This window comes from Prosopis cineraria, unplaced genomic scaffold (assembly GCF_029017545.1).
Source record: "Prosopis cineraria cultivar Desert tree isolate PC_DT_omini unplaced genomic scaffold, ASM2901754v1 PC791, whole genome shotgun sequence".
Classification (NCBI taxonomy): domain Eukaryota; kingdom Viridiplantae; phylum Streptophyta; class Magnoliopsida; order Fabales; family Fabaceae; genus Prosopis; species Prosopis cineraria.
Genome location: NW_026556116.1, coordinates 14144 through 28962, shown reverse-complemented (window position 1 = coordinate 28962; position 14819 = coordinate 14144). Strand labels below are relative to the sequence as shown.

The window sequence follows — 14819 nt, the reverse complement described above, 5'->3', positions numbered from 1 at the left end:
CCTATCATCTGATTGGGTTGGACTCAGAAAAATGTGACTCAATTTCAATGAGCCCAACCAGCCCAAAGTACTTGGTTCCATTACAGGTACAAGTTTCTTTATGCAATCACCGACACTTTCTCAAGCCTTACCGCGTAAATTAAGTAATTAACAGAACCAGCCGGACTTTAAAAGGTGTGTTGTGTTTCATTAATTTATTATATTTTAATTTAATCAGGATTCCAGATAAATTTATAGCTCTCCTGATTGTCTGCTGCACTCTTGATATTCAAAAGATCCGCCATTAGAGAGGCTCGGCTATTCACTCTATTCTAGTTATCTCGCTACGATATGGGTTCTCTGTCTCCATTTTCAGACGCTGTTTCTCCCTCACCATCCAAACAATCCCTTCCTCTGATCGACGAAGCCGCCCTGCTCAGCCTCTTCAAATCTCAGCAGAACCACATCAACTTCTTCTTCAACAACATCGACCATTCCCAAACCCTGGCATTCACTCGTACCCTTCTCAATTCCTCCGGTACTATCTTCTTCACCGGTGTCGGCAAATCTGGATTCGTCGCTCACAAGATCTCGCAGACTCTAGTCTCCCTCGGCATCACCTCTGCATTCCTGTCCCCCGTCGACGCTCTCCACGGCGATATCGGAATTCTCTGCGATCGTGACGTTCTCGTCCTCCTCAGCAAATCTGGTAACACCGAGGAACTTGTTAGGCTTGTTCCCTGTGCCAGGGCCAAGGGGGCCTATCTGATCTCGGTTTCCTCCGTCGAAGGGAATGTGTTGGCTGGCATGTGCGACATGAACGTGCATTTGCCTTTGGAGAGGGAATTGTGTCCCTTTAATCTGGCGCCGGTGACTTCCACAGCCATCCAGATGGTTTTCGGTGACACGGTGGCGATTGCTCTTATGCAAGCCAGAAATTTGAGCAAGGAAGACTACGCCAGCAATCACCCCGCTGGGAGGATCGGCAAACACCTTATCTTCAAGGTGCAGCTTAATTCCGTGTTGCTTTCTTTACCATTTTGTTAAATTTTTATTCCGCAAGATGATCCATATTATGAAGATGAAAGAATTACGAATAATGAAAATTAAACTGGTATAAATGACGATGGCTAATTAGCTCACCATTGTGTCTCGTTTTGTTGAACAACTTGTTATTTTCTCATCAATAATCGCTAATTCGTTATATAGTAGGGATATTTCTTGTGATGGTCTAATGATTCGTTATTTTGTTGTTCTTTGTTGGCTTTGTGGTGACAATGCTAGACTCTACGAATTTTATTGATCGTAGCTGATCTGGGTTCACTGTTATGCGCTAAATCAGGAGTAGATTTGATTTATATTTCCAACACATGTTTCCATTCCCATTTATTTTAACCTTGAGGACGTCAGATTTTGTCGTTAGAGTTGAAATGTGGCTTTGGCTTCTGGTATGCTGTTTCTTACCAATCACATTTTATTGCCGCATGGTTATTGCTGTTGATAGGGATTTAGAACCTAGAGTAGAGTAGTGGGAATGGCATTTTCAAACATTGAACTTTTATAGATATCAAGAACAAAACTTACGGCCAGAGTTTAGGCACATGCATTCTTGAAGCCGAAGTAATATCTTCTAATGGAGAAGTCACTTTTGGAGCGTTATTGCTTTGACTCTTCTGCTCTTGTTTCTTGTCTTCTGTCCTTTTCGTGAGGTGAGCATTAGACAGAAGACTACTCACTACTTAATGTTGTAGTTACTGCAGATTATTACCACAAATTTGGTTTCCTCGACTGTCTTGTTCTCTTAACAGTAGCTTCTAAAATACATAGATGCTCATCATCTAAAAAGTAAAAGATGGCTTGATTGCTATGTGCAGGTAAAGGATGTCATGAAGAAGCAGGACGAGCTTCCTGTTTGCCGGGAAGCAGATCTAATTATGGATCAGCTGGTGGAATTGACGAGTAAAGGATGTGGATGTCTGCTTGTTATAGACGAGCAACGCCATCTGATTGGAACATTTACAGATGGTGATCTACGACGCACTCTCAGAGCTAGTGGGGAGGGCATTTTCAAGCTCACTGTGGGCGAAATGTGCAACAGGTAAGAGCATGTAATTGCACAATACATCTATTTGGAAAGCTAATTCTTTCGTAATCGCGTAATAGTGAAAGTGATATCTTCTGAGATGACATTTTTCTAATGTCAGGAAACCAAAAATCATTGGCCCGGATGCCATGGCAGTGGAGGCCATGAAGAAGATGGAAGCACCTCCATCGCCAGTACAATTTTTGCCTGTTATCAGTGATGAAAATGTCTTGATTGGCATTGTTACTTTGCACGGTTTGGTTTCGGCAGGGCTGTAATAACATCTGTGCCTGCAACAGCGTAGAATGATTTTTTCCCCCCCAGAAAAATGATTCTATACCATTCTTTGTAGTATAATTGCAATGTTTGAATCCAACCCCTATAAAGTTGGGGTTCAGCTGTTGTACCATGTATCAACGTTTTATTTTAAAACATGCGTTGTCAAATCCTAGGAAATGAATCACGTTATTCGTAGTTTATGAACAATAGAGTTAATAATTGTGTAGGTGGGTGTTTTGATATGTTTTTTCATTGTCTTGAGAAGAAGTGCATTATTTGATGTGATGTTGATGCTATGTCCTATCCAACAGTAATGGGCAAAATTAATGATGGGGGCCGGGTGGTGCAGGTAAATACCAAGGTAACAAAACTATACTTTTTTCATGCAACTCAGGATGAGACATTTGCAAGGGACTAAATCTAACGTGAGTTGAATTATTTGCCGGTTAAAATCTATTTTTTGAACATATATTTATTATTTGATACATGGAAAATAAATTTTAATCACTCAGTGCATACGCACACGCACACAGTATATGTTTAGTGTCACAAAGTTTCTCTATTTTATGCTGAACCATCGTCTCTTGATTCCTGAGTGGTTTATCACTTGTAACAGTTATTATTATTATTATTATTATTTATAAATGTAGGCGGCCTAACTAAGGCTGGGTAGTATTATTGCAATCAGCTAGTAAAAGAAAAAAATACATCAAGGGGCGGAGAGAACACCCTAGTGAATCCTGGCCAAGTATTGAGGGCTAGTTTGGCAAGGCCATCCACAACAGCATTACCATGTCTACAAGAATGACGCACACTCACATGCCACTCTCTACAAAAGAATTCTTAAATCTCACCAACAAGCATATGGTAATCGTGAAGAGGGTTGTACTCCCTATTAACAAGATGAATTGCCTCAAGAGAATCACTTTCCACCATTGCTTTTCGGTGCCCTCAGTCCATGTTTCCTTTAACGCAAGCAAAATTGCCCAAAGTTCAGCTTCAAGACTTTCCGTGCCAATATTTTCTTGAATAAACCCAGAAATAAAGTAACCAGTATAATTCGAAGCACCCCCCACATCCTCCTGTACCCGTTCGATAAAAGAAGGCGCTATCAATGTTAGTAACGATCCATCCCTGCGAAGGAGCTTGCCAAGTGGCAATGTCAGTCCTTGTTATTTGTCCTGACAAATTTGTCCCGACTATAGCAGCCTTCTGTTTTCCCATGCTCGAAAGGACAAAGAGCGCTTGTGCATGTATGGACTCATTGCTTCTAGTTTCATTCTCAAAAATATACTTGTTTCTTCTTTGCCAAAAAAGCCAACAGCACACCGAAAACAATTCACGCCAATCTGGACGTATCTTACTTCCTGGGCCATTCAAATTCCATCAGAGCCATTGTGTAAGATTCAGGTTCAGGTCAAAAAACACACCTTGATGATTGGGATGCACTAATCGGCACCAGAATTGGTAAGTTTGTGGGCAATCTCGAAGAACATGTAACGCATCTTCCTGGCAATCAGGACACCAAGTGCATCGACCATCAGTGTTCATCTTTCTTTGCTTCAGTGCTTCATTGATAAGCAACCTGTTATGTAAGACAAGCCACATGAATAGCCTACACCGTTGAGGAATATTCAACTTCCAAAGTTTGCCCAATATCATGTCCGTTGTTGGTTTTTCCTTAGACAAGTGGTAGTACGCAGATTTAACTGAGAAAGCACCATGCTTCTCCCATTTCCACTTGACATATCTTGTTCGCCATTAACAAGCTCAGTGCCATCACGCACTCCTTTCTGGGTAGCCTTTATACCAACCCAAACATTTGAGCTTGCTCTCTACTCATTGATGGTTGAATCACGTCACCTTCACATTTGTATTTGCTTCTAATAACCCGTACTCAGAGGTCATCTCTCTGTTTCATTAATTTCCATCCTAACTTCATAAGAAACGCTTGGTTTTAAGTCCTTGCATGCTTTATACCAAGTCCTCCGTTTATTTTGCTTTGTCCCACATCATTCCAAGACACTAAATGGATTTTCTTTTTATCTTCTGTAGAGCTCCATATAAAGTCTATTCATTTGATCAAGAGTATCACATGTATGAGTTGGTAGCTCGGTATCCATATCACACGTATGCTGTAGCCCAGTATTGCAGAGTTGACTAATGCAACAAGAGTGGTCCACCCCACAAGAGACAGTGGGGTAGCTTTGCAAGACGAAAGACGCTTTTTAATCTTGTCAACAACATCATAAAATGTTTCTTTCCCCATTGGTTTAGTGTGAATTTGAACTCCAGGATAGTGGCCACGATCGGCAGTGCGAGTAAATCTAAGCATAGAGATAATTTCGCCCCGTCGAACGATATGCACATTTTTTGAGAAAAAGATTCGAGTCTTAGCATTCATTTTCATCTTGAAACTATCATGAAACTAGCTTAGACACTGATTAATCACATTGGCTTGGGCTAACGAAGCTTCCGCGAAGAGAATAATATCATTAGCGAACAATAAATGTGATATTTGGGGGCCTTCCCTTCCAAGCCGCATAGGTTCCCATCTGCATCATCTATTTTCTATTGGATTAAGTGAGCCAACCTCTCCACACAAATAACAGAGATAAGGGGATATAGGGTCACCTTATGGTAAGAATGCCTCAGATTTATTGCCAATTCAGAGAAGTTGCATAGTAGATGAAGGCATACTCTGAGCAATAACATCAGTAATATGAGCAGGAAACTTGAGGTGGTCCATGCAGTCAAAAAGAAAATTTTAATTAAGTTTATCGTAAGCCTTCATCTTATTAGTTATCACTTTAGTAGTAGCTTTAAAAATAACATTGCATAAACTTATGGTCTCAAGTCAGGTACCCTTTTAGGAGGAGATTTTTTCAAGATAAGAACAATAAAAATACCATTTATTTCGTTAATTGCCTGGGGATTATTGAAAAAATATTTTACTGTCGATGTCACTGAGTCTCCCACATGTTCCCATTGACTTTGATAGAAGATAGCTCCAAAGCCATCAGGTCCAGGTGATTTCAGCACTCCCATACTTTGAATGGCCTCCTTAATTTCATCGTCCTCAATATCATGACGAAAGAAGAGAAGGATCTCATCCTCAATCTGTGGATATTTATACCGGGTATTCAGTTTTGACCTGTCAAAATTGTCTTCATTGAAGAGATCCTTGAAATAATTTCATAGCCAATTCCTTTAGTTCACCGCAATTATTTGGTTGTTAATAATTTAGGAAGTAGGAATCTGCTCTGGCGTAATAACCGACAAAGATTCCTTCCTTTCAAAGCACAAAGTACTCATGAGATCCGGCGAACAAAACTTCGAACTTTTTTCCGAGCCTCACTTCTGCCAAAGTCAGGACAAGATGACATCAATTTAGATTTTACGCGGTCATAAAACGAAATATATATATATATATATATGGTATATTTAAACAAAGAAAAGGGAAAAGGTATAATAAATGAAGCAATAAAATATCCAAAGCAAAAAATGTAATAATAATTAATTTTCCCCCTTTTATATCATCATTTCAATATAATATATATGAATACAAAAAATTAATTTTAATTTATTTGGATCTACTTTAAAACAAAATCAAGAACAGAAAATCTTAAGAGGAAACACAATGAAAGCAGAAAAGGTAGGAAAATCACAACAGGTTAAATTTTCCTATTTCTAATTGCGGTCTAATCAAAAGTCGAGAGGGGTTACAAGCTTTACAATAATGTGATTGTGGTAGAATTAAAACTTGAGCATGATTAACATGAAGCCCCGAAATGCAGCTCAAAGTCTAAACCATGAATGGATGCACCATTCGCACATCCAGTACTGCACTAACACAACTAAACATCCGAATCACTCACTGTATGGATGATTCTTTTATGGGGATAAACCCTTTCAGCACTGCTCCACGATTTTTTTTTTTTTTTTAACTATCAGCAAGTCAAGTGTCATCATCGGATCCTGATGATGAAGCTGAACTATCTGAAGAAACATCAAATGACCTGATTTCCGGAAGAAGTGACACATAACCTGACGTTAAACTAAGACCTAGAAAATCCCTAGATACTTTTGGGTCATTTTCAGCCAAGTTTGGAACTGATGACTGAACCTTGCGCGACTTGAGATCAGGTTTAATGGCAGGAGCAGAATTGACCCCACTCTTGTGTCTTGCTGTAGATTGGTGACCTACCTTTTTCTGTTTTGCCATCGATTTACCTACACATGTTGAGTCAGGTAACGGTGGCTTCAATTTTGCCTCAATGCTGGTAGAGATACCATCAGTGCCCGAACCTTTGGGCTCGACTGCATGTCTTTTACGTTTCAGTGAATTCAAAAATGCCACTCTTGCTAAGGCAGTAGACGATGAAGCACTTGCATTTCCTGGGTTCTGTTTCGATGCTTTGGAGGCGACAGAGTGCACAGTTAATCCAAGATCGACTTTAGCCCATTTGTGGATAACACTTGCTTTTCCCTCCAAAGCAAGACAAAGGGTATTCAACTCACTGATTTCATATCGCCAGAGGATAAATTTGTCACTCCAAGGGCAAAAACACAGCTGCTTTCCATGATTAAGACATGCAAATTTGTTGGTCGAACATGGACAACCTATGGCAGATAAGTGCAAGTCACGGAGACATACACAACATTCTCTTTTGCAAGTGACATCGAAATCTTTTTCCATTCTCCGTGACTTCAGAGAAGCGCAAAGAAATTCCCTCTTTGAACTTTCACTCTTTCTCCGTAACTACACCAAGAAAACAAATCCAACATTCTGTTAAGACAATCAATTTGAGAAAAGCCATACTCAATAGAAAACCCCTCCCTAAGGACTTCAAATCCTTCTTTTTTATAATACAAAAGAAAAAAAAGTCTCAACCCTGCTTCAACTTCAACAGGATTTGAAGTAGACTAAAGAACAGGTCCATTAAAATTGAGGGCATAGGTCTGAGGGACTTACATCAAAAGCTTTTGTTAATATCCCATCCCTTCCACATGCATCTTTCCAGTATAAATTATCTGGGGTACCCATCCCGCAGAGTCCAATCTCAAATTGTGCCCTAACAGCTTTCCTTGCTGCCCCAAGCAACAGCTTATCGTATGAGATTGATGTCCTTCGCCTTTGTTCACAATATAACTCTACAACTTTCTGTCCATGAAGCAGCCAATCAAGAGGAGCAAAACTGACTGATTCAGAAAAATTGAAACCACAATCAAATCCGGAATGGTATGCTCCTGGGAAGACAAGAACAAACTCCCGGGGATACTGGACACAGCGATATACTGGTACACCCTCTGACTTCAATATGGCGGAGGATAACTGCATCTGCTGTACCATATTCATGTAAAAACCTCAATAGTACACATGCAAAGAGATAGTGAATCCCCAGTGGCTCTCAAGACAGCAATATAAACATCTCATTCAAATAACTTGAAATTATTTATTCTCAGAAAATTGAGTGGGTTCAAGAATAAACATTTTATACTCAATTAAAGAAAAATAACAGGTATAACTGTTAGACCAAAGCACTTTACCATAAAAGAAAGATTTCCCACAAGCAGCTTCAGGTTCAGCCAACTTGAGCGTGATGATAAACAAAGTGATTATAAGAGGCATAAATTCAAGTCCTTTAACTTGAACCTGTGCTTTTGTCTCTAAGTGCCAATGTAATTTTCAGTTGTTGAAATGAAACATATAACATTTACCCTTCACTCTGATACACAGCAACTTAACAAAGATATAAAGTGGAAACCAAAATCAAAAGCAGCTCGTACAATGGATGAAAAATGCACCAAATGAATTGGATGAAAAGTATAGCCCATGAACAATCAAACAAGAGAAAATTTCAGAAAAACAGTAGGAGTTGGGCACACAATGAAAGAGAATGAATGGAATTAATTAATTGTTAAAGACACTTATAGAGCTCATCTAAGCAATCAGATGATAATTCCAATATATAAGCATCTCTGAATGGCTTAGTTTACGACGAATGTGACAAGGTGCCCAGTGACTAAAAATCTTGCCCTATTACTGTTCAAGGATTAAAAAAATCTTCATAACCGGCACTCATATTTAACTCACCAAATTGTCAAGCAAATCAGACTCTTCTGCAAACAAAATTGGGAGATGCTTCTTCCTCACTGTTTCAAAGTCAGCAGCAAATCTTCCCGGAATGCTATACCAAACTCTAGGCTCTCCCACATGCATGTAACACAACGAGTACAACTGGTGCTCTTCCACTTTCTGTTCTCTCAAATCATTAACAAGATAAATAGAAAGAAGAAATTCCACAACAAAAGATATATTAATTTGCATCAACAAATTTTCCCTGAAAATCAAATAGGAATTAAGAAATATCTAAAACATGTTAAAGACAAAGAAATGAATGCAGATAGCAGGATATACAAGCTATGGCAACTAACCCAATTGAATGAAGAAAAGCACATTCCAACGTGAACCTGAGGGGCAAATTTGCTAGAAACCTCGGAGCTTTCAAATGAAAGGAGAGAACCAGCTTGTGTAAGCATATTATTTAAATTCCATCCAGATCTCATACATTCAGGATGATTTAACGACTCCACAGAATCAGACACCATTGGAAATCCACTGCTTAAAACTCCAGTCCCCAAGTCATTACCAAAAACCACCTATAGAATAGCATAAATTAGTTTCACATTAAGTCTAATATCAGAAGACATGGAATATAAGGCATTGCCTGTTTATAATTTTTTTCATTGATGTACCTCAATTTCATCAGTTGGATTTTGAGTAATTCGTCCATACTCTCCCTCAACATTTTCCACAGATGGCTCCCACTTTTCATCAGAACCCATGACATTATTGTCACGGTGGAAGTACTTGGCCTTGAAATCATCAGCAAATTTCTTAAATGTACTGAGACTGAAGGTAGGGCCAGGTTGAGACTCTAAGTCTTTAACATCATGGGGGTTTTCATTACCAGGTTGAGAGTCCAAAGCTTCTCCCGGCTCTCTTCTGGTCTTGGTCTCTACATTTTTGTAAGGGTTGTCAATAACTTCTTGCTGGCACTGAACTTGGAGTCCATCAATCCGCTGAATCTTAGTAGAAAATTTAGAGTTTTCCCATATGTTTTTTTCATCAGGAAGACATGGTGGTTGCCAAGAAGGAGGAGGAACAATACGACAGATTCCGTAAGGCTCTGCTTTGGAACGTATGCTTGCAATATATTCAAGTGTGTCTTTAAATTCCTTTAAATGTAAAAGCAACTACCTCAAACTTCTATAAACCCAAGAAGCAATCAAATCCAAATTTGAAAAAAAATATAATCAAGACATAAAAAGGAAGCATGGAAATAAACAAATCTGCATCCTATTACAGTAATGCCTAAGGTACCTCTTCTGTTGGGTGGAACATTTGAACTTCATCAAGGACATCTCTTCTTGCATCCTCAGGGCACCACCTTGCAGTTACCTGATTCAAGACGTCGGTAGAATTTCTAAGCTCAAATGGTAAAGTGAAAGTGTATGCCTAACATCAATAATTTGCTCAAGATCTGGGGACAGAAAGGAACCTTCAGACAATCATTACAATCTGGACAACCAAGAGAAACCCCTTTTGGACGAAAAGCGTGTGAAGAAAAACCCTGGAAAACCAGTTTTAAACCACACAATTATTTTTGCTTTCATGCTAAAAGAGAAAACCATTTATGAGATCTCTGTGGCTGTAATTCTATTTCTCCAAAATGAAATAGCATAAGAAAATAACCAATCGAGTTATCCTTTGTGGAAATCATATATTAACACATTAGTTATGCTCTACCTTTAAGGTCATATTACCTGATTCACAACTACCATTGGAACAAGCATATCAAGCATCCCATGCCTCTATGCCATACACCCCAAAGACAAGCACGCATCATTTCCCAACATACCTGAGGGAAATCCTCTGTGTTGGATTTCTCAGGGTCACGGTTGCTATGATCGAAAAGTATCCATGGACGATGCTTAAGAATAGCCCTATATGCAGCAGCATCATTTAGCTTCAATATACTCTCCATGCAGATTGGATCACATTCAGATTTATCAGTCTTTGCAACCTTTTTTAGCATGAAAGAAGTAAGGGATCTAAAACCAGGGGGGCTGAAGGGATTTCTTTACTTTTAGATTTCACAGATTTCCTTCTATTTTTTGATTCCATAATTACTGCAACAAAGACCAAACAAAAAATCATATAAGAAGGAGCCTCAGAGCTAATTGATAGAGTGAATTCACAGCTGAACTTTGGAATAGATCTACTATATAATGAGCTTGTGAGCAGCTTACCAGTTATCACCTAGCAGAGCTATAAATCATTCAAAAGTTCACCCTAGAGCATCAAACTTTTATAATTCCCTCAAAAAGAAAAGATAAAGAACTGAAATTTCAGCTAGGGAAGACACAAGGGTGGCATGACAAAAGAAATCAAAGCCAGAAAAAAGAAAATTATATATGATCTTGTAGTTGAGTAGTTACATGGGGCCTTTATAATATGTACCGAAGGTATGGCCTTTAACTCCACTCATACTGTGCTAAGCCTAAACCCCCTGATTCAAGCAAGATGCAAACCTTCTAAGACTCCACAAGCTTCTGCATCCTCAATTGAAAATCCGCCCAATGAGCAAGTGAACTCAACCACCCATGCTCCTTGAGCATTTCTAATTAGGCATCTACAACCAGCTTGCTCTTGAATCTAGCCCCAGTGACGAGTCAGGAGGCGTGATGCCAAAAAAGAAGCTCATTGTGGATCATGGAAGAAGCTGCAGGGGCTTGCCTTAGCGCCTAAGGCACTGAGGCAAGACGCTAAACGAGTTCAGCTCCTCTCAAATTGCCTCTTGGCACCTCACTAAAGGAGCTCCTTAATCATGAAATAACCAATAAAACACAACTTGAATGGTCCAACCCAAACTTTAATATATCATTCTCTTTTCAAAATTTATCTGTCAAACTAGCCCTAACCCCATACCATTCAACAGGGTGTACAATGGCTTTATGATGCACACACTTCAAAATTAGCTAGACATGTATGGCAGTCATTTATTTTAGTTTAATCTATACTTCCTCCATTTTCAAATATAACAGAAAATAACCAATTTACACAGTTTAAAAAAGTTAGTTAAGTATAATAATCATGTCTGAAATTAAAAAATTTGTACTGAAGTATCCCTGTAATTAATGAAACAAATTTGTCTAGTGAAAATAAACATTGACTTTATGAGAGACAATTTAGAAAACTTGTGATCAATGCTTCTTCAAATTTGTAGTTTTTCTTATAAATCAAAATAAAGAGACACATGTTAGTTTCTCTTATATTTGAAAATATAGAGAGTATAATGGCAGTATTTTAAGTTACATTTATCTTTATATATATATATATATATATCATATTCTTCTTATTTTAGCACCTGGATGTTTGCTTTCCTAGCACCTATCGCCTAAGGCGTTTTAGAGGTCTAGCAACTTAAGGGCGCCTTTGTCCTTTCACTACTGCAAGCATTTGCTTTGCTCGCTCTTAGTTCCATGCTAATGGCTGTGTGCTTCAGAGTGTAATACTCTTTCCTGTCCAATAATCTTAAAAAAATCATACCTCTTCCTTACTTCTTACTTGCCACATGGAACCCCATTAATGATTAGGGCCAGCTGACGGCCCTTGAATGCTTGCATCCCCTGATGGTACTTCCCCTCTCGATATAGACCGTTTGTTTATGGGATCTCCTATGCATCCACTGATGGCGAAAATCTATAGGACCACGTATGCTTAATTTTTAGCTCAAATTATTTTTAATTACTTCAATTCAACAGCTCATCAATTGTCAATGAGATAGATTAGAACATGACCAAAAAGCACAAACAAAATGAAGCAACAATAACATGAGAAATCGAAGAAAAAATACGCTGTTCCGTTCAGGTCAAATAAAATTTTACAGAGGATTACATGTCATGCTATAGGCTCAGGAAAACTAATAATATCATTGAATGCACACCTTTTCAATGTAACCATAATAACTTGTTTTTATGATTCAAAGAATCAAATAAATATTGCTCCTTCCTGTTCTACGAATCAATCGAATATACACCCTTTCAATTAATCAAGCAAATAACTTGAACCAGCGGAACCTTCAAGCAGCACGAAACTATGAACAGATCGAAACATAGAAATAGAGGAAGAGATTGAACCAGATTTGGATCTATTGCCGCAGCCGTCACACCCACGCCACCGTCATATGCCGCCGCCGCCGCACGCCTCTGCTTGTAGGGAAGAGTGAAATCGACGACATGGAGTCACGGGAAGAAATGAGGGATTGTGAGGTTAGAAAGCATTGGACGGTTGAGATTAGCTGATAACACTGAACGAGTCAGATTTAAATGTGTTAAATGAAACGGTGCGTTGCAACGAGGTGCATTGATTTTTTTTATTTTTTCCATTAAAATGCAAAAATACCGGAAACTTGGTATCATTAACAAGGGTTCATAATCTCATTAGTTTTATAAAAGAAGTTAACTTTTTGTAATCTTTTAAATTATATTTTTACAATTTAACTATTAACGTGAAGCTATTTTAACAAATTAAAAAAGATTAACTGATAAATGGACCAAAACTAAATGCATTGATTCAAGACTCACGTAACAAGAATTGATGTACATTTTACATTACTATATTATGTATAAATAGATTATTGATATAACAATTACAAATATTAGGATATTATATAGATGTATATTATCTCATTATATTTTTTAAATTCTCTGATATCTTTTGTTTACTATAACATTTTTCACTTATTTTTATCTTATATATTTAATTTAACTGTTATACTTGTGCTTATAAGTATAATGCATCTTAATTGTATTGAGTATGAAAAAGCTCTCAATTTTCTCATTCTTTAGTGTCATTAGGGGTGCACTTCTATTTTTGTTTTTCAATTTATTTTCATTTATCCTATTAATGGATTCGATATTAATACTTATACCAATGAACATCTTTGATATGGATGGAAGGCACGAGAGAATGACAAGTAAGGACCTTGAAAAAAATTAATATTAAATTAAAATTTCTTTAATACTAAAGTTTTCAAATTCAATACTATTTCTCACATGTCTTAATACTAAAATTCTTGATTTAACATTAATTTTTTTTATAAGATCTTTACTTGTCATTCTCCCATGAATGCACACTCTATTGAAAAACAAGACAATCTCTATAATATATTTACTTTGTTGTTTATTTATTTATTTATTGAAATCATTTAATCAATTGTTGTCTTCTTCTCTTGATTCAATTATGTATTATGTGCCATATCTAAAAATATGAGACACAGCTTATATTTTAGAAAATATGGATTATGATTCATGAAGTTATCCACAAATAAAATAGAGTTGATCTGGAAGTTATTTACACATAATATAAAGTACATTTGAATGAATTCACAAATAATATAAATTTGGATTATGAAGTTATCCACAAAACTTGAAATTATTTATAATTTATAGATCCTAAAAATATTTACATTTATTTATTTATCCTACATTCAACTACTTGTCTATATATATAATTTGTCTAACTATTTACATATATAATTTTTCATAAAAGTGGATCCTGAAATTATTTACATAATAGATAAAGTAGATCTAAAGGCTATCTATGGAACCTGAAGTGGATCCTGAAACTATTCACAAAGTATAAATTAAATTCTAAAATTAGCTACATTTAATTATTTATTTTTATTTCTTCAAAAAAATATTTTATAACTACCATATATCAGTTTGTTTACTTTATTTGTTATAATCCTATCTCAATTTTTTTGCTTATGATTATATGATAATATGAAGTTACTAACATTATTAATATAGATGGCGCATTCTTCTTAACTTATAACATATGCATATGTATAGGCAATAGTGTCTTCTATTTACATGTATAAATATATCAATTAAATTAAATATATAAGATAATAATAATTGAAGGATATTATAGTAACCAAAATATATTAGAGAATCTAAAAGATATGGTGAGATAATGGACATCAACATAATATCTTAATATTCATAAGAATTCCTATTGGACGTTTAAATATTGTGCCTTGTTAAAACTTCACTAAGAAAAACCTAATGAGATATACACAATGTTATCATATTTATTGAAGTTGCCTTTTTAAAAATCTTATCAAGAAAACCTAGTGAGACAAAATCGTAATTAAGGAAACAATAGTACAACATCACTTTTACTCCTTTTGATGATAACATCACTCCTTGCTTGTGAGCCTTCTTGAGTCAGTGTGTCATATATTATGTGTCAATTTCTTAAGTATTATTTTTTGTTGATACCTTTGCAAGCTGATATTTTCTTCCAACTGGACTATACATGAACTATTGCTTTCATGTAATGTTTTGAAACATCTTCTCTATACACTTGGTGCAAATCTAGCGGACCAATAAAGAGCTATAGACA

The 14819-nt window shown here is 36.7% G+C and overlaps 2 protein-coding genes across 2 annotated transcripts; one reads left to right on the top strand and one right to left on the bottom strand.

The window, feature by feature from the left end:
* The first annotated feature begins 226 nt into the window (after window positions 1–226).
* LOC129298387 (probable arabinose 5-phosphate isomerase) lies at window positions 227–2608 on the top strand. The gene is made up of 3 exons (XM_054936779.1): window positions 227–984; window positions 1854–2077; window positions 2184–2608. The coding sequence occupies exons 1-3, from the start codon at window positions 331–333 to the stop codon at window positions 2338–2340; spliced, it is 1035 nt and encodes a 344-aa protein (XP_054792754.1). The 5' UTR covers window positions 227–330; the 3' UTR covers window positions 2341–2608.
* Window positions 2609–5982: 3374 nt separating this feature from the next.
* Window positions 5983–12593, bottom strand: LOC129298388 (putative lysine-specific demethylase JMJ16). The gene is made up of 9 exons (XM_054936780.1): window positions 12548–12593; window positions 10267–10431; window positions 9907–9978; window positions 9729–9806; window positions 9101–9583; window positions 8780–9004; window positions 8439–8600; window positions 7317–7685; window positions 5983–7103 (listed from the first exon to the last, which is right to left on the bottom strand). The coding sequence occupies exons 2-9, from the start codon at window positions 10390–10392 to the stop codon at window positions 6300–6302; spliced, it is 2319 nt and encodes a 772-aa protein (XP_054792755.1). The 5' UTR covers window positions 10393–10431; window positions 12548–12593; the 3' UTR covers window positions 5983–6299.
* Between the last annotated feature and the right edge of the window lie 2226 nt (window positions 12594–14819).